The following is a 24,543-nucleotide window of genomic DNA, read 5'->3' as shown; positions in this document are numbered from 1 at the left end:
CAATATGTTGGGTCCCTGGGCATAGAGGCATTGAAGGCAACATGCTTGCCGACAACATGGCCACATCCACAGAACCAAGTGCTAATAACACCTCCATCGCTATCCCTGCCATAGATTTGAAACCATTTCTGCGGAAAAAACTCAGGGGCTATTGGCAATGTTTGTGGGACACAAAACAGTCAAACAAGCTTCATCTAATAAAACCTTATTTAGGAAGTTGGTCACCTACAACAAAAACACGACGAACAGAGGTCACTCTCTGTCGACTTCAAATAGGCCACACGTATGGCACACATTCTTATCTTCTAACAAACAGTGAGCCCCCTGCGTGTGGGAAATGTGGAGAGACGCTAACTGTGCTCCACGTCTTGCTTGAATGCCGGGAGGTAGAAGAGCAAAGAAAAAAGTTCTTTCCTTTAGCATACAAACAACATATTCCATTACACCCGGCATTATTCCTTGGCAAAGACCCGCTCTTTGGCACAAAATCATTGCTAGGTTGTTTAAATGATATTCATATACTAAATGTTATACACCCATGTGATCCGTAGCACGGCCTCGCAATAGAGGCCTATGTTGCGGCATTAGTATGTATAGCAGACGCCTCCAGGCCCTTGCGCACAAGGGTCCTGGTGAGGCAGTAGTGCTGCTTGGAAATTACCAATAACTGATTGTTTTAAATTTATGTCATTTATACACATAGCGCACCTCACAATAGTCACTGTCATAGTTTTATCTCAAGTACATGTTTTACGCATCTATACAGCGACCAGCTTTAGGCCCCTATACCGCCGTGATACATCTACTCAGCGCTAATCATCCATCGATCACTCTTTACCATTTCTTGGCACTCTTTGGCCATACTTGGCCCTTGCGCCAGTAAACACTATACATCATCAACCCCTTCTCTTATGCAGGAACCAGGCTGCCAACGCAAGCGCGCAGAGCAACTGCCTTTTCAAGGGTGCTGCGCTTGCGTTGGTGTGTAAGCGGAGAAGAGTGGAGCTCCAGTTAATGTGTCCTGCTGCCCTATAGTCGTCGCACTATTTTGGCTAAAACCTCTACCTTCTGTCTGACATCATAAAAGCTCAAACATCACCACTAAAGGCATTTTGCATACATCTGCCTTCATAGGCACCTTGCAGCTTAAGTTTGTATTTTTCATCGAGGTTTCTTTCCTTAAGCCATATTTAATAGAGCAGTCTGTATCACTGAATTATTTCTTGTCAGTCCAAGTGTCAATCTGCGAAACAATATATTAAAATTATCCTCGTCTTTTTGTGTTCTGATAGGATTGCAAAAAGAGCATCTTACAAAGAAAAGCACTAGTACTACTGACGAAGCTATTCTAGAATAAAGCACCATCCGTGTTCTAGGCAGTAGACAGCAGTGTTCTAGACAGTAGCCTACACCCGACGGTATGCAGTGGTAAATCCTTACAGAATATACGCTGTTTCAGCTCCGTTTCTAACTTCAGCTGAAGATTAATTATGAAGGCCGGAACGATGAATTGGGGGGGGGGGGGTTCTATTCGATGCGGATCATAGTTGGCTTCCATGGGGCTCAGTAATTGACCGAGGAACAGAGCGTGTCTTGTGGGATCCCACAACAGGCCAAATGGTGATGCAGACTGTCACAATGGCGTTGCTGAAAAATACAGTATAGAGCGCATTACTACCATGAGTTCAGCAAAGCTGAGATCAACCATTAAAATTATGGTATATTTCTTGATGTACACTTGCTCATGCAAAAGGAGCTTCAACATTCCACTAAATACTAAAGTGCTGCATTACAAATTGTGGGTAGTAAAAAAGTTCACGTCTCAACCATAACACAATACGGGCAACTCATGACTTGGCACATCATAATCATGACCATGCTCTTCAAAACAATAATATATGACTGTTGAAGAGGAATGAAATATGAGTTTGATTTCGTTCCGGCATAGCTGTTTCATGTTTGTGGTTTTAAATAACACGGCGTGCATTTCACCATTTTCTCAATGTGACCAGACATAACATCAATATTATTAATGATAAGCATGAAAAATAAGCACGGACTAACTACCGGGCTGATCAGTCAAGTACTTCCGCAACACCTAAGTTCTTTCAGAAAAGCGAGATGGTGCATTTCTAACAGGCAGACACCGTATCTATCGATGCTTTCACGTCAGTCACATGTCTTACCGTGCAACACAGACGTTGATTTTTTTCCATCAGCTGGTCTTTCCAAGGCCCACATCCTGCAGCAGAATGCCAAAAATGATATGTACATCGGGCCAGTAGCGCACCCAGGATCTCTGCCAGGGTGGGGTTGACAGTTTGCCAATAACATCTAAACAGCACTAATTTCGATTTGTTCGCGGGAAATTGTCAAAAAATGCGCTTTCTGCTAGTGTGGAGACGATTGCGCGTCTTACATCGTAGTTACAGTACTCAAATACGCAAAGAAAGAAAATGGGTTAAAAAAAAGGGGGGGGGAGGGGTTACAACCCCCCCCCCCCCCCCCCCGTCGGTGCGCCACTGCATCGGGCGTTCGAACGCAAAGTTCAGTGCAGCTAAGTAACTGAAATGAAAAGACATAGCACAACTAAAAAAAAAAAATGTGGGCGTCGCGTGAACTTGAAAGCACAGTTTATGAAACGTGCAGGAGGTGCTACGACATAGCACATTGAAAACGGTAAGACGAAAAAACACTAATGCTGGTAATGAACTACTGAGACGTGAATTTTCGGAAGAATAAAAGATTGCGTAGCGTATATGCGAAGTGAAGCAGCACTGGAAATGCAGGCACCAGTGCTGGTTCACTGACGATATGTGCTACATTTTGAACAAACCGACTAACCACCACGGCTTCTGATATAAAGTACAGGATTGAAAAACATTTGTTTCCTTAAAACTGCCGGAGCTATGCACTCAACCATATCCATTCTGCCACATCTATACTACAACAATAAATGAAATGAAATGAAACTGCTTCTTCTCTACTGAAAGATTTCTTACGCGATAGAGGAATGATCAGCGGACACAGTCGCAGAGTGGTGCCTTGTGCATTTATGTTTAAACAACTGAACCGATAACAGATTGTCGCGCCGAATCTGCCACAAGCTCCAATGCAAAAAAGGACAAAAAAAAAGGAACGTCTCGGGCAATCTTATGCTGCCTCGAATAGTATGCTTCGTTAAAGAACCCCAGGTGGTCAAAATTAATCCGGAGCCCTCCACTACGGCGTGCCTCATAATTAGAACTGGTTTTGGCACGTAAAACCCCAGAAAGAAGGAGAAGAAGAATAGTAGGCTTCGGGTGCTAATGCGCGCAGCATGAGCAATTGGAGCCAATCATGCTTGGATACATCGGACACGTTTTTTTGATAGCGCTTCGGCAACTTCACGAGAACAGCAACAGCGTAATGTGCTTCCATGCATAAACTGCTCACTCACCCTTATTTTTTGTCCTGCTGCTTTCAGAAAGCTTTCAGCAGCACATGGCCCTGAAGTTAAACAAAGCTGCCCATCGGCCGTTCCATGCGTTGCCTCCTTCGAAGTCAATCCAGCTCGATCACAGTACACACACGGAAAACATCATTCATAATAACCACGTATAGCAACTGCAACGTGAACCGCAAAATAAGCACACGGAAACAATGAGCAGCCGACAAATGCGGGCACAAATTTTCTTATTTCTCAGCCATGCTCAGCTGCTCAGCTGCTGGGGTGCGATCGTTGCAAGACCTCAAACACAGCTCCCGCTTGATCTATCAGTCGAACGCTAACAGTGGCAGCGTTGCCGAGCTAAATTTGTGCATTGCGCCGTGTTATCATTTGATAACAAAGCCAAATTAACGGAAACACATATCTGTCTTAAATAGTTGGGCTTTTGCTAAGCGCATTTAAGAATAGCCTCGATATCAGACGCTTTTCTCGGTCGGTGCACTTCACTCGAGTCAAGGGCGCATTTTCAAGGCGTTCCTTGGCGGAGAATAAGTGAAGTAGTGTTCATGAAACGCAACGGCGCTTTGAGTGAAGGAACGCTCGTCGCCTTGACTTGGCTGAGTCGAGGAGAAGCGTTGAGTGAAGGCGTGTTTAAGAATACGGGGGTAACGAATCAGCCGCAGGGGCCTATGGAAGTGTCCTCTCTTATCCTTGTATATGTTACTCTATGGTGTCCCCATCTATTAGAGTATTTATCACCATGCCCGTGACTCAGGGCTTCTCGGCTACCCGCTGTTGCTGCCGTGCCGGCCCGTGCTCATGCGAAGCGTGCCGCTATGGGCCCTGTGTTGCGCGCACGTCTACAAAGGCGAACACTGTCGCCCTCTCTTCGCGCAGCTAATCAGACCGCTAAGCAGGACTGTGTTGGAACGTGACCGATTTGGCACTTGCGTTGCGGGCTGTAAGGACCGATTCGCCAGTGTGCACAAACGAGCAACACGACGAGGAAGAGCAGGGAGCCCACGTACTATCGTGAGCAATATGAGCTCGAACACGCGAGCGCGTGGAAAATAGCCTCGAACCCTACATCGGCCGATTCGCAGCGGCCGCTTTTGGAAACAAATTGGAAAGGGCGCCGCTCTTCCGCTGGCTGTTCACACTCCCGCCTCGATATCATTGCTGCAAAATGGTAGTTTGTAGCATGTCACTGGCCGCTAGCGGTGATATGAATTTACATCAACGCGCACAGCTACATCAAATGACCCATCAAGCTATGCATCTGCTGAGATATCGGCTGTGACGTAGACTGCCATAATGCACAGGTCATGCTTGTATTAAATCTAGGCGGTGTTGGCTGAGCGTTCGGATACGCCACTTTTTTTTTTTTTTTTTTTTTTTTTTTTTTTTTACGCTAGCGAAGCGGGAGTGCCAACAGTTAGCGGAAGAGCGCCCCTCCTTTCCCCTCCGGTTTCGGCAGCGCAATCCACGTATGATGCTATCTAGGGTTTGAGGCTATTTTCCACGCGCTCCCGTGTTCGCGCTCATATTGCTCACGATAGTACCTGCCTGCTGACTAACCGGAAGTCGTAGGTTCTTGCTCGACCAATCCACATCGTCGCCCCGGTTGACATTACCAGATGCACCCTGGTGACATCATGACGACCGCTAGCGATAGCGGAAAGGCCCGCAGCGGAGCACGCCATTGTTTTTTTTTTTGTTTTGTGGCGTGCCCGCGGCGCGTAGCGCTGCAGCATTTGCCATCGTTGATTGTGACGTCATTCCGAACTCGATGCGCGTGTTTACTTGAAATCTTTAAAAATATCGGAAGTGGTTTAGGGGCCTACGCGCTCGGTCTACGCACCCATCGATCCGCTGGAAACTACCGTATAAAAGATCCGCTGTGATATACCAACGGTTCCGCGACAAGTGGAAATCCGTGACGTTGTGTCGTTGGCTGAAGTGATTCCTCACAATTTATTTCTGCCACAAAATTATTCGCCGGAAAACCATTCCGAAGCCGCCAAACCATGACGGCGCACTTGGGACTGTTTTTTTAACATTGGTTGAGTTTTTTTTCTAGCTTTGTTTCATGACACGCGAAGGTTAAAGCTATCCCGAGTGCCTCATGATCGAGCACAACATTCTTGCGTCCGCAGATGCTGACGCTATCGCACCACGCTAGTTAGGTCGCGAAACATCTCGAGCCATCCTACATGACGAAGCCAGGTACGATGCGGCGATAAACGAATGCAGCCGTGTATCTTTCAAAGGTTGCTTGGAGGCACTTGAGTAACGGCGCGCGAGTGCGCATCTATTTCATATTTCGCGGACCATTTGTGTTTTCTTGGAAAAAAAAACCAGGCAAACTTCAGCAGGAAATAAATGCTCGATTCGGAGGTTATTTCAGGTGCCGTAAAACTGTAATTCACATGTTTACGATTCAAGGCATAATTAAAAAGTTCACTAAATAAAAGCAACTCATTAATTATATAATTATGATTTCGTTATGAAAAAAAAATACTGGCAGTAAGTACACACGACTATGGCTGCTATGCAGTCGGCACGATTTCTCTAGGTCCTCTTGGCTTTTTTAAATCTTCGTGCAAATTAACTGGGACTCCCGATATCATATGTAGATCGACTAAAGCGCTATTACGCCTATGGATCACGCACCATCGCTCGTGAAGCTTGCCTCCCAAAACTAGGTATTTCATTATTTCAAGAGAATTACGCCTTGGACTAACTGGCGGTTGTTGAAAAACATGATTGCCGCAAATAAGACAGGCAAAAACAAAATCGAGGTACATAGTCCACTGAGTCTGCGCTTTTAGTGCAAAAGGAAATAATTCTACAGGGCATCGAAAGGGGTCAAATAACACTTGGCATTTTCATAGACTACAGTAAAGCTTTTGACTCACTCCATCATGCTATACTGTTAGCTAAACTACAACAATACGGTATCTGTGGAGTGACGCACTCGCTCTTGGATTCTTATCTCACTAATCGGCAACACAGCGTGGCGATTAACGGTTTTGTATCAACACCTAAAAATTTACCGACTGGAGTTCCTCAGGGCAGCATCTTAGGCCCCTTTTTATTTAACGTATATGTTAATGATGTAAATAAAATTGACAATGAGACGACATTTATTTTATACGCGGATGACACTAGTCTTTTTGTTACTGCTGATAGCGACATCGACTTAGTAGTACGCATCAATTCTGTTCTCTCAAAATTACATGAATGGTCGCTTAGTAACTACCTTCACATAAACACCAAAAAATCTAAGGGCATCATTTTCACTGCCAAAAACAAAGCCGTTACTACCATAAACTTAACTATGGGGCCCCATCTTTATGAAGTAGTGCCAGAACACAAGGTGCAAGGCGTCACATTTTCGAACCATTTGCAGTGGAATTCACACATCGACATGGTTATAAAAAAGTTGTCCTCAGCAATTGGCGTGTTGTTCAGGTGTCGACACATGTTCCCCTCTCGAATCCTCTTCCAACTTTATCATTCACTCCTTCGATCGCATTTAAACTACTGCTTATTAATATGTGGCAAAAGAACAAAAAGTAATAATAATAGGCTCTGGCTTTTAGAAAAGAAGGCCATTCGCTGTGCAAGCCTTGTCGACTATTTTCCCCCAAGAAAAACCTAACCTATTTCAGAGAAACAGGATAGTTAATACCGAGCACTCATACAACTACCGTCTTTTGCATCAGCTTCATTTTGCAGAAACAAAAACTGCTGAATTGCTAAAGTGCGTATCTAATCCTGTAGAACGTTCCAGTATTCGTATGACAAGGGAACGCGAAAGGTGGTTGGTACCGTGCCCTAGAACCAATTACCTTCTGCAACCTGTAACTCGTAATGTACCAGTGCTACTGAATAAACATGAAAAACGTTTAAATAAAGATGTTGGGTTTTCACGAGGGCGATTGCGCAATATGTTTGTATTTGATGAATTTTATTGATCCAATGTATTTATCTTGTCTTATATACGAGTATTACTTGCATGTGTTATTAGTGCCTCTAGTAGGTAGTGGATGCATATCTTGATATGCATAGTATATATATATTGATGTATCGCTTATAGTGTAGGTGTAGGTATTTATTGCTGTGACTGTTGCTTATAGTATAGGTATAGGATTTTATTGATGCGTCTTCATGTATTGTCATTTAACGCTATTACCAATGCATTGACACTGCTGCCGATTATTGGCCCCCGTGGCCTCCGTGAAGCTGTATGCTTACAGCTTTTTTTCTAAGGGAGCCTTCAGAACAAGTTTGTATGTGTGTTGTGAATTAATTGAATTGAATTGAAATTGAATTCAATAGTCGCTATGTCACCAATACGCAGAATTGCCACCTGCGGGATGAATTTGCCCGCGTGCAGAAACAGAAACCGAGAACGGTTGTAGAGGTGTGCAGAGTGGCTTTCAAGCGAAGACCAAGCACTGATTATGTAAATATTCGCCCGGTTGTATAATTGGCTTGATGAGTCACACGGAGGAGGCAATGGCATTCCAGCTGCTTAGCGCACTCGGGGCTGCATAGTCTGGATGACTTTTTTATAATTACAACTGGAGCGCCAAAAGGTACGACCTCTCTTCAAGGGAGGAAGAGGACAGACATTCTTGATGTTGACACCCATCGTTGTGGCTATGGTGTTGGGCTGCTGAGCACGAGGTCGCGAAATCAAATCCCGGCCACGGCGGCCGCATTTAGATGGGGGCGAAATGCTAAAACACCCGTATACTCTGATTTAGGTGCACCTTAAAGAAACCCAGGTGGTCCAAATTATTGCGGAGTCCCAAACTACCGCATGGCTCATAATCAGATGGTGGTTTTAGCACGTAAAACCCCATAATTTTTTTATGTTGCCAACCGGCACCTCCAACGGCCGCATGCCACCATACAGACGATAAAACGAAGGCTTTCGCCAATGCCTAGTCACAAACGCCACTAAGCGGTAGTGCCGTGCAGAAATTTGAGCCCCTCCCCACAAGATACATGTAAACCTTTCAACAACCAAAGCAAATCATGCGAGCACCAGCCGAGCACTGTCGACTACTGCAGATTTCATTCACTCTTTTGATTCTGGCACTGGGCTGTTATTACCTAGCTATGTAGCAAATCCAGTTCCCACTTTAGCCCACATTAAATATATTTATGACATTGTGTTATCCTTAGAATCTTAAATCCTGTGGCCAAATTGACAAGGGGTTTCCTTTGTAAAACCATTTTGTCTTCCACCTTTGCTAGGAATACTGTATCTGTCGCGACGAGCTGACGCCTTTTACGAACATTTCTAGCATACGAGCAGCTTTGTCAAGACGGACCCAGTAGTCGTTGTAGAGGCAACAAAACTTGTCGTATGCCGCGTAGTGGCGGAATGGGAAGTTGAATTCAAAGACGGTATTTTAAGAAATACGTTTTGCGGAAACTTGCAAGGTGAACGCAGTTACATGAAAATGAAAAATTACTAGAGGAGCATGAAGCTACAAAGGAAACGCCATACGAGTTTATCAGAAGGACACAAATTTTTTCTTAGTATGCGCAGAAATATTCGTATTCTTTCCCGGAATCGGATTCGGAACCGACACCTTTTCCGCGCGGTCACTATACCATCTGTGCTAACCAGGAGGCTAGGAGATCGCAGGGTCAGGGTAAATTTTTAGACAACTCGAAGTTTTTCAAATTAGACGGCTCCAAGTTTGTCGGCAAGGTTAGAGTTGTCCATTGCTTCAGCCACCTAGTTAGCACAGATGTCAGAGAGAGAGAGAGAGAGAGAGAAAGCGTAGCTTGCACTGGAGGCGCGACAGCGGAGCTGATGGACACCTAGGTAGTCCTGGCTTTTGGGCTAGCCTAAGCACTACTAAGTCATCCCCAGCATTTTTCAGAATTTATTGATGATTGATCGATTATCGATTAGCTATTGATTGGCTATCGATTGGCTATCGCATGGTATTGGCCACGTATTTGGGCTAGGCTAAGCACTACCAAGGCATCCCTAAAATTTTCCAGAATTTATTGATTATTTATCAATTATCAATTAGCTATTGATTGGCTATCGATGACTGACTAAGCTTAAGTAGTCCCAACCATGCTTAGCTAGATTTAGCCAGGCTCAGCTTCGCTAGAACGCAGGGGTATGGGCCATTGCGCTTTGACCGTTTCTGTACTGCCGCCAGGATCGGCCCACGTTTTCTGTTCGCAGTTGACACATTACGCCCGTCTTAAACAGCTCCGCTGTTAAAAAATCGCAAAGAAATGCAGGAGGTTAACCAGGCTGAGCCCGGTAGGCTATCCTGCACTGGGGAAAGGGTTTTGAAAGATGAGATGGAAGAGAGAAGTTCGAACTTTGCACTGGTGCACACAAAATCAAGCGTTCATCGCTGCGTCAATCACAAGCGGTCACATAGGCTGGTGCATTTCAAGAAACGCCGCAGCGCTTTAGTGGCTTTGTGCATCAGCAGACGCGCAAGGCCATAGCGCCAATATGTTTTTTTTTTCTGTGAAATGCCTCTCCTCTAAGTGCCCTAAAGTGGTCCGAAGAGCTATCCTCTCATCTTCGTATGTTGGGCAATGACACACGAAATGCTTGAGCGTTTCTTCTACAGCACATGTGCTGTAGTTGGCACCGAGCGCCAAGTGTAGCACAGATCACCGGTAGCCCATTGCTGCAACGGAATAGGTGCCAATGAAAGAAGGACGCATTCGATAACGGCAGTGCATTAAGTTCTGTGACGAGACTAGGAAATTTGAAGTTATAGGTTGGTGTCAGCTGGCGTAGCACAAAGGTTTTAGACATCACCAGGAAAGGCCTTCGTCCTTCAGTGTACAAGAAATGCGCTGAGGATGATGATTGCAGACATTACTTCACTAGTTTCACGATTAATTTTTGCATTTTCAACATGTATCCTTAATTCAATGATGACGAAGACTGGGACCGAAACATTTGCTGATGAGCTAACTGAACATTTAGATTTGCGGTGAAAGTATTATACGCATGTTCAAGTAATAAACCTGAAGAGGCAACCTAACGCTGTTTGCCAAGGGTGATAAAAAAACGAAGAAAGGTGCTCGTTATAGCTTTTAACATTGGAAAAAGATTGCGCTATATATACGTGGTGTACGAGCCATTTTCTCATTTGTGGACGTAAGAAGTTGGAACCTTCGCTATAATTTTGAAAGAACATGAACAAATGCGTGCGGCATTTTTTCTGCCACTTTCGAACTAGTTTTGAGTTGCAGCTGGTGAATCAGTGCACTCCTCCAATGCTCTCCGCACTACGTGGGCAACAATAAAAAGACGCGCGCTCACTTATGCGCACCTGCAAAAGTTTGTCCTGCCTCGGTTCCCAATGAGCTGTTACGCTGTCGAATGAAATAGAAAAAAAGACACGAGAGTGTTGGCAAACAGGTGGATTCTGCATGACGGGCCAAGAGTGTACATCGCGCTGGTCGCAGGTGTGAAGTGAGAGTGCCATATCGGCTCGCGTTCCCGAGACACTCTGTCTGTTTACGTCTGATTCTGCTGCGAGACCGATGGACCCGCCAACAAGTTCGGCAAGCGTACACGCTTCTGACTATATAATATTTGTATCCCTGACAGCACTCAGCCTCGGTAAGCGACATCGACCTCGACTATACTAACGCTACACAGAGGGCTTCAGCGTACGCTATAGAACTCGCATTCCAAACAGTGCAATTTAATTAGTTGAATTCTTGTGATTTACATGCCGAAACCAGAATGTAATTATGAGGCATGCCGTAGTGCGTGACCCCAGATTAATTTCGATCACCTAGGTTTTTTGGACGTGCACCCGATGCACGGCACAGGGGCGTTTTCTGCATTTCGCTCCCATTTCGCCCCCTTTATGACTTTCCAATGATCCTCGCGTGGTAAGAGTGGCCGTTTTGTTAACGTAGAATCGTAGTTTATAGATAAAGCTTAATATATTATAGCGTACTAAAGCTTAATATCATCGCCTTACTAATTTCCCCTTTGATGTCCCCTAAATTATGCCTCCTAAATGCCCGCACCGGCACTCAATTAACGTGGAGACTGTAATGGTAGACTCGGGTAAAGTTCTCTAGGACAGACTCTGCATTACGAGTCCGTGCTGCAGAATCTATACTTCATTTCGATGCGCACAAGGCACAATCAAATTCAGAGCGGCTTCACGGGACAGCCGCCCCACTTTCGAGTGACTGCATAGGAGAGCCCTTAGCGGAGTCAGCCATGCAGGAGGCAGCGGGCGTGTCAGCATTGTTACCCGTGGTTAGTAGTTGCTTCAGCTAGTTGAATTACTTTCTTAGTGAACGCAAGACAGGTGCTACTAGCTGGGTTATGTTTCTGCAGAAGCTCTCCAGCGAAGGTTCCTTGTCTGAGAACAATGTGGGTGATATTCCCGGTGATAGCTAATGACCTACATTATCGTGTGCGATGTCCTTGCGGAAATATTAGAGCATGAAGGTTGCATGCGTCTCGTCACTATCTCAGTGACGCTCGAGAATAGGTGCTTCCACCGCCATTCACAAATCTTGCTTTCAAGATTTCAAAATAGCCATATCAAAGTGTTTAAAAACTAGAAACTACATGACTGTTCCTTTTTTAATGCAAACGAGCTGCAATGGAGATAACCGCTTCGAAGCCACATTACTACTTTGATAAATGCTTTAATCAAGGATTACTTAAAGCGTTTATGTAATTTACAAAGTATTGGCACTATATTTCAATGTGCAGAGACAGCTAATTCACTGACATTCCATCTGACAAGTGTTAAAAGTTTATTATTCTTAACAAGAGAAATGTGGCTACGCACACAAAAAATAAGCTTTTTCAGTGTCACGCGTAGTGTTTCTGTCTGTACATCATCAGGCTCTTGTCTATCGCAAAGCACACGCCATGTTGTTCGTCTAAGTGACTTCCTGCACGTACAACGCCGAGCTGCACAATGTGCTCGTTTGTTTATTTGCTTTAAGGAACTGCCGACGTACAGTAACTTGAGATCCTGGCTGGACACTACGAAATTATGAAATAGAACTCCTCTAAGAGCATGTACGTTTTAAGCAAATGAGTCGTTTTTACTTGACCAAATTATGTAAAAACCTGTGGGCGATTTCTACAGTGAACAAAGAACGTCGTGTGACCGATGTCATGGTTGCTAGCCCCCTTATATACGCAAGCTCTTTAGGTGTCGGGCTGCGTCGGTCTTCTCAATTAATGCGCGTGCAAGAATATTGCTTCGCAGAGTAAACATTGTGTTCTCGCGATGCGATTGCTTCGTTCCTACGGTTGCCTGATGCTCAACCTGTGAGAACGTCTCCAAGCTGTTTGAGCTTTTTTTTGGCCTCCTGTATCGTATTGATAGAAAAGAATGTGTTATAACTCATGAGGTTATACCGGCAGACTGAAAGAGTTAGCGCGAAAGTATTGCTATACGTATAGGCAATGGTGACGGGCCCTGACATACCATGCAGTCTCGGAGGTCTTTTAAACATTTCTTACTTCTGAAAATTTTTGTACGTGTGTCAAGAAATGTCGCATTAGTGAGCTGCTACTTTTTTATTGCGATAGCAATTATATGGACACTCCAAGCGCATGTCATCGTCGTCACCGTGAGGTTCCGTATCAAGTGCAACGTTCATAAAATCGTCTACTAAGCGGTTTGTTATGAGAAAAGGAAAGGTTGGCGCTGTCTTCTGCAGCCCTTGAGAGAGCACGGCTCAGCGCCATATAAAATCGTCGACGCGCGCCGTAGGCTGTGTGTGCGAGTGAAAGCGTACTAGGGTGAACCGGCAATCGCGGCTCAATGTAGCGCATGCGAGGGAGGAAGGTAGGCCGGAAGCGCACGGTGTTTCGCGCGCGAGGCACGGGGGCAAGGCGACGGAGAGGAGGTGGGAAGGGCCAGGTGCATTCCACTCGGTCAGCTGCTGCTCACAGAGCCGCCGCGCGGGCGCTGTATCTTGAAAGCAATCTGCGATGTGGGAGAAGTGCGCGCCCGCGCGGGACTCATCTTCAAGGCGATGTGCGATGGGGACAACTTGCAGGCGCCGAGTGCCGGTAGCTTCGTATGCGCTGTGCTTTCGACATTTAGGTTGAGTTGAAGCGAGACGAGAGACAGCACAAAGAACAATTTGCGGCTGCTGCTGGCGCGCTTTCTCACTCCGGAGTTTTCACAGCGAGTTTCCGCGGTCATCGAGCGAGAGGTGTTCATGTTTACCTGTGCACGCGTGACACCATGCTTGTCTATTTAGTTAGTAAGCGAATGTTTTCAACTTTATACGGACCATTAAACTACTATCCTCGCTTCGTATAGCTGTCTACTAATTTGCTATCCCAATCGATGCTGCGCCTTTCGGGCGAAACTGCAACTTTATATATATATATATATATATATATATATATATAATATATATTATAATTAAGAAGACGAACACGAAGCAAGCAGTAGAGGGGCGTTATCATCGAGGTAGGACACGAACACAGATCACGAGCTGTTGGCGCCGAGACCATTGTTCCCTTGGAGCTGCGTTGATTTTTCGCTTGTCGATTTCCGTTAATGAATCCCTGTATCAAAGTGGGGGAGGTACCGCGGCGTTATCACGCCGTTATCGACTGCGCTCGTGCTCACGTAGAGCTCTCTGTATTTTGCGAGACGCCTTCCGCCCGTGTGCCCGCTCTTGGTGATAGCAAGCTTGTCGTCACCGCCGATACTGACCTGCCGCCTTACATTGCCATCATTGTTCCCGTTTCCTGTGCTGCCCATACCGATGCCACCGTTCTGTTCACGCCATCTGAGATATTTCGTCGCCGCCACAATACGTCACTGCCATTTGCCATCATCACGCTTCAACAGGATAATCCCGGACTTCTTGTTTGCAACCCCAACTCAGGCCCTCTGACTTTTTACCGTAATGAAACGCTTGGCTACGTGCAGCCTGTTGACGCGGATGCTATCGTGCCCCTCGATCCCTCCGAGTCTCAGACAAAACATCAGCTGAACGCCCTGACACGTGACCTTGCGTCCGACGCCGTACCCTCGGATACGTTGCGCCGTTCTATCGACAGCGACCTCGCTCCGGCTGAACGGACGGAGCTTCTCGCTCTTCTACACGAGTTCCACACTTCGTTTGATGTACCGTAAGCGTCACTAGGCCGAACTAATGCGGTTGTTCACACGATTGAAACTGGGACTCACGCTCCTTTGCGACAACAGCCCTACCATGAGTCACCTGCGGAGCGTCGTGTCATTACAGAACAAGTTGACGACATGATTCAGCGCGGAGTCATCACGCCTTCTTGCAGGCCCTGGTCCTCTCTTGTACTGGTCAAAAAGAAAGATGGCTCTATTAGATTCTGTGTGGACTACCGGCGCCTCAACAAGATTACTCGCAAAGACGTTTATCCTCTCCCTCAAATAGACGACGCCCTCGATTTCCTTCAAGGTGCCGAATTTTTTTCTTCCCTCGACTTGCGATCGGGATTTTGGCTGGTCCCTATGGCGGAGTGTCATCGTCCAGAGACGGCGTTCGTCACACCGGATGGCCTGTATGAATTTACAGTGATGCCTTTCGGGCTTTGCAATGCGCCCGCAACATTCGAGCGGATGATGGACGGAATTTTACGCGGTCTGAAATGGAAGATATGCCTTTGCTATCTCGATGACGTCGTTGTGTTCTCCCCAGATTTCACCTCACATCTCGCTTGGTTACGCACATGTCTCTGCTGCCTTACAAACGCACACCTTCAACTCAACCTGAAGAAATGTCACTTCAGGGCTTCAGAGCAACGCTTACGAAGCTCCTCGTCAGCACCAGCGACCTTTTTCTCTCTCTGGACACCGGCCTGCGACGTCGCCTTTGCGACACTGCGCCACCTACTTACTTCGCCACCCGTGCTACGCCATTACGACCTTGCTGCGTCAACCGAAATACATACAGACGCGAGTGGTATCGGTCTTGGTGCAGTCCTCGCGCAGCGCAAGCCCGGCTTCCCTGAGTATGTCGTGGCATATGCAAACTGCGCCCTCACCAAGGTGGAATTGGTAAGGGAACAAACAGCGCTAGGACGGGACGAAGTGAGTAGACAGACATTAAATTATTATTAAATAAAATTAAATTATTCCGTCACCGAAAAAGAGTGCCTCACGATTGTATGGGCGTTAGGATAATCTCGCCCCTATTTTTACGGCAGGCCTTTCGACGTTGTAACCGACCATCACGCACTCTGCTGGTTGACCTCCCTAAAAGATCCCTCTGGTCGCCTCGGTCGTTGGGCTCCTCGTATACAATAATTTGACATTCACGTTGTTTACCGATCCGGGCGCAAGCATTCTGACGCGGGTGCGCTCTCTCGATCACCCGTGCAATCTCACGAAGGCCCACCTTCAGCGGCCGCCTTTTTCCTGGATGCCCTCCCCATCACAGACATGCCTTCGGAACATCGCAAAGACCCGGGGATCGCATTCCATTTGAAAGTTCTCTGTGCCTCTTCACCCGCTAACCAACCCCGTGCCCTTCGTCGCCAAGCCATGCATTTCGCAATACGCGATGCACTTTTAACCGCCGCAACTATATCAGGCGGACGGACGTAAATGGCTCCTAGTCATACCCAAGCACTTGCGAACCGATGTGTGTGCATACTTCCATGCTGATACGCGACATGCCCATGCTGGCGGGCTGAAAACGTATCAGCGGCTGCGCCAACCCTACTACTGGCGTGGGATGTAAACATTTGTCCGTAAATATGTTCGTCCTGTCCCGCATGCCAACAACAGAAGACGTTTCGCCATACACCCGGTCAGCTGCAGCCTTTACCATGTCCTGCCCGCCCTTTTGAACGCATTGGGATCGGCCTTTATGGACCGCTTCCGAGCTCTGTTGCTGGCAATCGCTGGTTAATTGTCGCGGTCAGCCATCTCACGCGATACGCCGAAAAAGGTCGACTCCTTGCGGCTGGTGCTCGTGACGTCGCTTCCTTTATATTGCGCCAGTTTATGCTCCCTCATGGTACACCACGGGAACTGCTTAGCGAGAGAGGCCGTGTGTTTTTGTCCAACGTCATACAAGAGCTCCTCCGCTCGTGCCGTATTGTTCATCGCACATCTACTGCCTACCACCCACAAAGCAATGGCCTCACGGAACGTTTCAACCGCACGCTGGGAGATATGCTCTCGATGTACATCGATTCTGACCACTCGAAATGGGACGTCGTTCTCCCCTTCGTGACTTACGCATATAACACCGTGACACAGTCTACGACAGGCTTTTCACCATTTTTTTCTTTTATATGGCCCTGAACCGTCCTCTACACTTGACACAATAATATCGTACCGCCCTGACGCCTCCAAATTCAGTCCGATTTCTTACTTCGCAGAGCATGCAGAAGAGTGTCGTCCGCTGGCCCGCTCGTTCACGTCCGACAGCCAAGCCTTCCAGAACGATCGCCGCGACAACGATCATCATGTGCAGAGTTTTGCCGTTGGATCCGTCGTCTGGCTTAGACAATCATTCAACTCTCCTGGCCTCACTCCCAAGTTTGCTGCCAAGTACCAAATGCCATACCGCGTCATCGAGTGCCGGTCTCCCGTCACTTATGTCATTGAGCCAGTCAACCCCTCCTCGGACAAACGCCGTCTTGGCCGCGACACGGTTCACGTCAGCCGCCTCAAGCCGCATAACGACCCTCTCATCATTTCATCACCTTAAGCAGTAGAGGCGCGTTATCATCGAGGTAGGACGCGAGCACAGATCACGAGCTGTTGGCGCCGAGACCGTTGGTCCATTGGAGCTGCGTTGGTTGTTCGCCTGTCGCTTTCCATTAATAAATCGCCTTATCAATATATATTATTTTATATACTGCGAAATGTACACCAGTTCTCGTCAGATCACTTAAGCTAAGCACGTGATTGCTCACCACTTCTAGAGGAAGCTACCTGGTATTGCCGAGTGCCGATTCAGGGCACGCATCCTCAACATTTCTCTTTCTCCTCAGTGGCTCGGTAGGTAGAACGTTATGCTGCTAAGCTCTGGGTCTCGAGTTTCATTCGTGGCAGCTGTATTTCTATGGGGCAAACGCTCGCGTTCTGGTATTGAGGTACTCGTGAAAGAACCCCAGGGTGTCATAATGAAACTTGAGCCCCCCACTACGGCGCCCCTAGCCCACTGCGGATCTACGAGAGATTAAAGCACAACCGAATTATAAGACATCTTCTTGGTTAGAGACGCGCCGGTCACTCGTCAACACGCTCGTTACTATTGTGAATGGCGTCTGTCACACGCTAATAGGGAAACACTCTCTTATGTAACATATGTTTAGTTAATGTGGACCCGGGTCGGTATAATGTCGTGATGCAATCCCTTCGATAATACGATTCTAGTCCTGGTTTTTCATGCACCGTTTACAGGCTGGCCGATCCTGGTACGTCGCTCGGACCACTGTCAGAGCGTGAACAAGAATATCGCTGGAACAGGATTGGTAAATTATCCCAGCACAGGACCCGTATTTCCAAAGCTTTTCGTAAGTGCATTTTCCATTGGCCGACGGAATTCGCTAATAATAGGTCCAGTATCATGATTGGCCTGGCAGTTATTCTTTGGAACAGTCCAAGCGTAAGACCCCTTTTGTTTAGTGGGAGGGGGGGATACGGGCTTAGGTGCATGCCTTGAGTCTCATGGCGTCCGTAGCCTACCACAGCCGATGGCAGCCTCCATAAATTGATAAGAAACATGGGCCAGATTCACAAAGCTTTTCTTTCGTAAGTGCTCTTTGCCATTGGCCAGCCGCCATAGATAACAATATGTCTTTCATCCAGATGGGCTGAAATTTTTTCTTACGAACAATTCTAGCGTAATACGTTTTTTTTGTGAATTCGGGCGGATGTTATAAACTTTATTTAAATTTGCGCAAATATAGTGGTTTTGGTGAACGGAAAATATGTTCATTTAATCGCTGGGCGAACACCTTCACTGGCAGCGGACTTAAGTAAGATTCTGTTCTGCTGATCGTAAAAATCATAAACGTTTAATTCCGAGCAAGTTTCGAAACGTTTCAAAGTGGCTTATGTTTATTGGTGCACAGTGACGGCCGACCTACGATACCTCAACAAAAACATAAATGATAGCCTACAAAATTTGAGGGGCATAGTAGACAGTTTTACACATAATAATTGTTCTCTCAGCCTATTCATATATTTGTGAAGTAAACATTAAAGCATTCTGCACTAAATTACGTGCTGTAATGCTTATGCTCTATAATATGCATTCAAGAGTTATCACGTACTACGACGTTCGAAACTGAAAAGAACACGTTTCCGTTGATGCATCTAGTACAAATTGCGTTTTATAGGTACATATCAAGTCAGACCGTAAAATTGTGGTCCGTATTTTAAATGCGGCACTTTGTGGTCGCCAAGGTGTTCAAGAATTCTAAAAAGAAGAAAAAGCTGGCACTACTTAAATTTTTCATGATAAAAAAACTTAAAATAGAGTTTATTCTGTTCAATCAACCTAATCTGTAATATCGAGAGCTAGAGATATTATGTGTGACTCAATGGTGCACTGTCTGTATTTCAAGTTTAAGGGCTTCCATTATTACAAGTTGGGCAACATGGTTTACTACATTCGTTCAGGAATTACCTTTTTTTTCTTGTTGCCTGGTTAATACCTTGTACTTAAGTTTATCGGTTCACATTTGTTGGGCTTTCCATGTCGTTTGATTGTGTTCCTTTGTTTGAGAACTTAACGAAGAAATATTGTGCCTGTGTTTTGTTTGTGGCTACCGTAGGGTGCACAGAAGCTCAGACATATGCGTGCTGATAGTAAGTTTGGTTAAATGATAATACGTAACTTGTGAAAATTTCGAGTTATAACTTATATGTACACAGCTCATTTCTGCTAAAATGCCATAATACTCTGCTGAATTCTATTACATCTTTTTTTCAATCTCAGAGAATTTTGACAACTGATGAAGAGAGAGAGAGAGAGAAAACTATAAAAAAAGACAGGGAGGTAAACGGGACGATATCTCCGGTTGGCTACTCAGTGCTGGAAAAGGGGATAAGTCATGCACAGCATCGCATACACAGATATATTACATCTCACAGTGCGCTATGTTACACAGTAACAATTCGCTATGCTAAACTTCAATGTATAGGCAACAGCGCTTAGTTATGTTTCGTTGAGCTGCTTAATTTTTCTTTTTTATTAGATTGTCAATAATATTCCAACCTCTCTTTGCTTTCACTCACTCCTTTGCTTCTTTTATTTATATAATTACCCCGCCTTTTTTTCCACGAGCACCATTTTTCTGCCCCTAATTTTATTCTCTCTTTCAAGCCCGATAGTTCACTGACCTCCAGCGCAGCACAACCCCCCACCCTCTCCGTCGTCCGGGCCCCTTCCCCAAAAAGGGGAACCTACAATGACACGTCAACCAGCTAACACACGGCGCTGCCTCAAATTCCTCCACTGACTCTCAGTAGCGCATTATCTTTCTTTTCAATTCTACACCCTCGCCGCTAGCACACTCTCAATAGCTCGCCCACCTTTAATGAAGGAGTGACGTGACTCGCACACACCAGTAGCATTTTGCACACTTCCTCTTTAATAGACGTTCCACAAATATGTACAAGCACAAGGACACAGTATTGCCAACCTAAACACTGAAACCGGAACTGCAAGAACTATGTACAGGATACAACATTGTCCCTCCCTCAATTTTTTTGTCAATGTGTTAGTACGTTAGTATGGCTAATCGCGCACCGTTTACATGACAAGAAACATACGCAGCAAGAAATACACATCAATATATACACTGAAATACCTATACAAAAAGAATATCAACGAATACAAAAGAAAATAGGCGCACGACCTAAGGAATATTTATACATTCTCAGTATCCATATATGTCCGGTCACCGTCTCTCTCGGTGCGGCTGAATGCGGCGGTCAGGTGGGAACGACACCACAGTTCCATCTGTATTGTTCACGGGAGGGCGTGGTGCAGTTTCCGATGCTGGAAACTGTTCTGCGACTGACGTCGTCGGTGAACCGGGGACGCATTCTGTACTAGGCACTGGTTGCGCTGCGGGAACACTTTCCTCGGCAACCGCTGGCTGCCACGTTGCAGGAGAAGTGTCGCATCGAAGGAGTCGTGACGAGCTGACGAGTCACGCGATGCGGAATCTTGCTGAAGGCCATTGTGGCCAGAGCGCCGAGCAGGCACCTTGCACAGCTTTGCCGCGTTCCATATCTTGCCGTCGTCGAGAGTGAAGGTCGCAGGACCACGTTGCCCGATTACTTTCCTTGGCTTTGAGAAAGAACTGTCACCCTTGAATGAAACTGATGGTTTCTTCACCCGCACCATGTCTCCTACCGCCACCATTATCGGCTTTGCCGCTCACCTCCTGTCTGTGTAGCCTTTGCTGTACTCTTGCTGGCGCTTGACGCGCTACCGTAGCCTGGCCAGTTCCTGGTGGGGTGTCTTTGAGAGCGACTCGGGCGATAAGCCGAAGATGCCAAGCTTTGTTCTTGGCAGCCTTCCATGTAGCAGTACCGCAGGAGCCACTCCCGTTGTGGCGTGTGGTGTGCAACTGTGTACGGCGAGATAATCTCGTACAGCAGTTCGCTGTGGACATTGTTCCAGACGGGCCAGTTGAAGGTAAGTCTTGAACTTGCGGTTGAACCGCTCGATCTGTCCGTTTGCCTGCGGGTAATGAACAGAAGAATGCGACAGATGGATTACTCGTTCTTGTAGGAAGTTGATGAATTGCTTTGAGGTGAATTGGGGCCCATTATCGCAGACTATCTCTTCCGGATATCCTTCCCGTGCAAATGCATTGAGCAGGAACTCTGTCACGGTTCTTGTATAAATTTCCCTGAAAAACTGTACTTCTGGCCATTTTGAGTAGTAGTCCACCAGGGTTAGGACAAATCTGCAATCTGGAGGTGCCCTCTCCAGGGGGCCCACGATATCCATCGCAAGTTTCTGCCACGGTCTCCCTGGTAGCTCGACAGGTTGCAGAGGGGCAGGTGAAGTCTTCGGCGATTTATCTGCCTCTTGACAAATGCTACAACTGTGGACTGCGTCTTCCACGTGACTGTCCATGCGGGGCCACCAGAACTGCTCCCTAAGTCTTGCTTTGGTGCGTACGATACCCTGGTGGGTTTCATGCGCTGTTGCTACAAGTTGAGCCACGAGAGATGAAGGAACTACGAGCCTCTCTGCACGCAACAACGATTCTCCCACTGCTCACAATTCCTCTCGAACTCTGAAATATGGTTTCAGATCGTCAGGCAAGTGGCTGTGCGAGAGCCAATACCAATTTACGTATGCCTTCACCTTTTGAAGAGTGGCGTCAGCGAGAACCGCTTGTTCGAACTGCTCTTTCGTCAGGCAAGTTGGTTGAACCATGCAAACAATTTCTTCCTCAAAAGTAAGCTCGGTATCTGCCATATGGACGGGTAACCGCAAAAGAGCATCGGCTACTCTGTTTGACGAGCCTTTCTGGTAGTCCACAATGAAATTGTAACGGAGTAGCCTGGCGCACCAACGTGCGATTCTGAGTGGGCGTGGGCCTGATCCCTGCGATGAAAGCAGTGAAACGAGCGCCTGATGGTCTGTTCGGAGAGTGAAGCTCCGTCCCCACAGGTATGCATGCCAATGTTCGCATGCCCAAATGCATGCAAGTGCTTCCCTCTCGCCAACTGCATACTTTCTTTCAGCCGGAGACAGCGTGCGTGATGCAAAAGCGACAGTACGAAGTGTATGACCGGCGCGCTGCTGGAGAACTGCTCCTAGTCCACATTCGGATGCATCAGTAGAAATGATGATTGGAAGCACAGGGTCTAACATGTGCAAGACAAGATCTGAGGATAATACTGACTTTACTGCGCGAAAACTGTTTCCACCTCAGCAGACCAGGTGAAGCTTTGGCCTTTCCTAAGGAGAGCTCTCATTGGTTCTACCATCTCAGCTAAATGTGGCACATACTCTGCGTAGTATTCCACGAACCCAAGAAAAGAACGGAGTTCATGGACATTGTTTGGAACTAGGGTTTCCAGAATCGCGTCTACTTTCCCTGGCAAAGGCGAAATGCGAAAAAGGCCCAAGAATTCGAGTTCCTGAACTCCAAACACACATTTACTGTTTAGCTTCACACCTGCGTCTTTGATACGCTGTAGCACAGCCTCCAGATTCTTTAGGTGCTCCTCAGACGATTTACCAAAAACAATGACGTCGTCAATGTAAAAGAGGACACCAGTACAATTGCGAAGAATGAGAGTCATGCTCTGGAAAGCTGCAGGTGCTGAGGCTAGCCCAAAACATACGCGTTTGAACCGGTATAGCCCTTCATGTGTAATAAAAGCTGTCAAGTACCTACTCTCAGGATCCTAGAGAACTTGGTGATAAGCAGACGCCAAGTCTAGCTTCGAAAAGTGCGTAGCATCCACCAAAGCATGAAGCAATTCATCCATGTGCGGCAGCGAAAAGCTATCCGGAACGATCGCCTTGTTAGGTTCGCGTAAGTCTACACAGAGCCTAATACTTCCATCTTTCTTCTGAATTACTACAATAGGGGACACCCATTCCGACGCATTGACACGCTCAATGATGTCCAAGCATTCCAAGCGCTGCAGTTCAGAAGACAGGCGTGGCCGCAACATCAAAGGAAGACGGCGAAGTTTTGATGCTACTGGCTGAACACCCGCACGTGTCTTAATCCTGTGGACAATGCCTTTTGCAAGACCCAGGTCATTTGTAAAGAGTGAGCAAAACGTTTGCTGAAGTGCTGGTGGCAGCTGTGTGGACGGCTCTATGGGGCATGTCAGAGCTACTTCGGCATTCGGTAGCGTGCTGGTTTGAAAGCACTGCAGTGCCGACCCTTCAATGCGCAGCTTTAATGCCTTAATACAATCCAAGCCAATGAGAGAAGTGCCCTGTTCGACGACATAAAACAAAAGTGGTGCGCTGCGAGTCTCGAAAAATACGTCAGAAAAGAAGCACCCTCGAACCAAAATTGGTCTTTTGGAATAATCTAGAAGGGCCACGCGAGGAACGGGAAGAAGCGGCACACCAGGAAAATGTTGGTCAAATATATTTCCTGAAAGAATGGAAGCAGAAGAGCCAGAATCGACCAACAGTTTTAAAGCGACCTGCCCGACTTGAACGTTAACGTCAATTCCAGATTCAAGAGGCTGTTGAACCACAAGAACGTCGACGGTTTCATCTTGCGACTGGCTATCTACTGAAACTTGGCGGACAGCCGCTTGCGACCGCTTCTGGTTGCAAAAATTTTCGAAATATCCAATACGGCCACAAAAGAAGCACTTTTTCCCTTTAGCTGGGCAGCGTGGCCATGATGCACGATGCTGCTTAGAGCCACATCTGAAGCAATGGGAAGAATTCGCGTGTTGCTGCAAATTCGATGGACAGTGGTCTCGAGATGGGGGGCGGTTCCCATGCGTAGCTGCCTTATCGTGTTGACCGAAAGTGCAAGCACGCGGCCGTGAATGCGGTGACGGCAACTATAGACTGTGCCAGATTTTGCAGATACTGGTTGCACAATAATGGAAAATTCCTTCATTTCCGCTGCTGCCTGTTCGATTTGACTCGCGAGAGCAACTGCCTTGTTGAGCGAAATCGAAGACCCTTCTAACAGAAGACGTTCCCGAATACGATGCGAGGACACACCGGACACTCGCACACACGAGTAGCGTTTTGAATACTGCCCCTTTAATAGACGTTCCACAAATATATACAAGCACAAGGACACAGTGTTGCCAACCTTAACACTGAAACCGAAACTGCAAGAACTATGTACAAGATACAATACCACCCACCTTGCTTTCTCTCCCCTTCAGAAGAACCGTACACACATATATATATATATATATATATATATATATATACTGTATACTGTGCCGAGGAGAGCATATGTCGCCTTGAAAAAGACAACTCCACTTGTCGAAACGTTGACTCCTGCTCTTGCTTTGTTCTCGTGTTGCTCATCGTCTTGAATTTCCGTTTCCCGCATTCCGCCTTGTTTTCCTTGGGCAGCAACAATTAGTCACACAATTCGGTATTAATGCGAGAGC

The 24,543-nt window shown here is 46.6% G+C and overlaps 1 protein-coding gene across 1 annotated transcript in view; it reads left to right on the top strand.

Moving 5' to 3' along the window:
- Positions 1–10,951: 10,951 nt before the first annotated feature.
- LOC119443035 (sodium-coupled monocarboxylate transporter 2-like) overlaps positions 10,952–24,543 on the top strand; it is a 109,290-nt gene continuing 95,698 nt past the window's right edge. The window contains exon 1 of the mRNA XM_037708164.2: positions 10,952–11,066. Within this exon, the coding sequence (XP_037564092.1) occupies positions 10,988–11,066 (79 nt within the window). The 5' untranslated portion in view covers positions 10,952–10,987. The remainder of the gene's footprint in view (positions 11,067–24,543) is intronic.

Source organism: Dermacentor silvarum, chromosome 1 (genome assembly GCF_013339745.2).
Source record: "Dermacentor silvarum isolate Dsil-2018 chromosome 1, BIME_Dsil_1.4, whole genome shotgun sequence".
NCBI classification, from domain to species: Eukaryota; Metazoa; Arthropoda; class Arachnida; order Ixodida; family Ixodidae; genus Dermacentor; species Dermacentor silvarum.
Note: the sequence above shows the minus strand (reverse complement) of the source record. Positions and strands in the feature narration are given on the sequence as shown.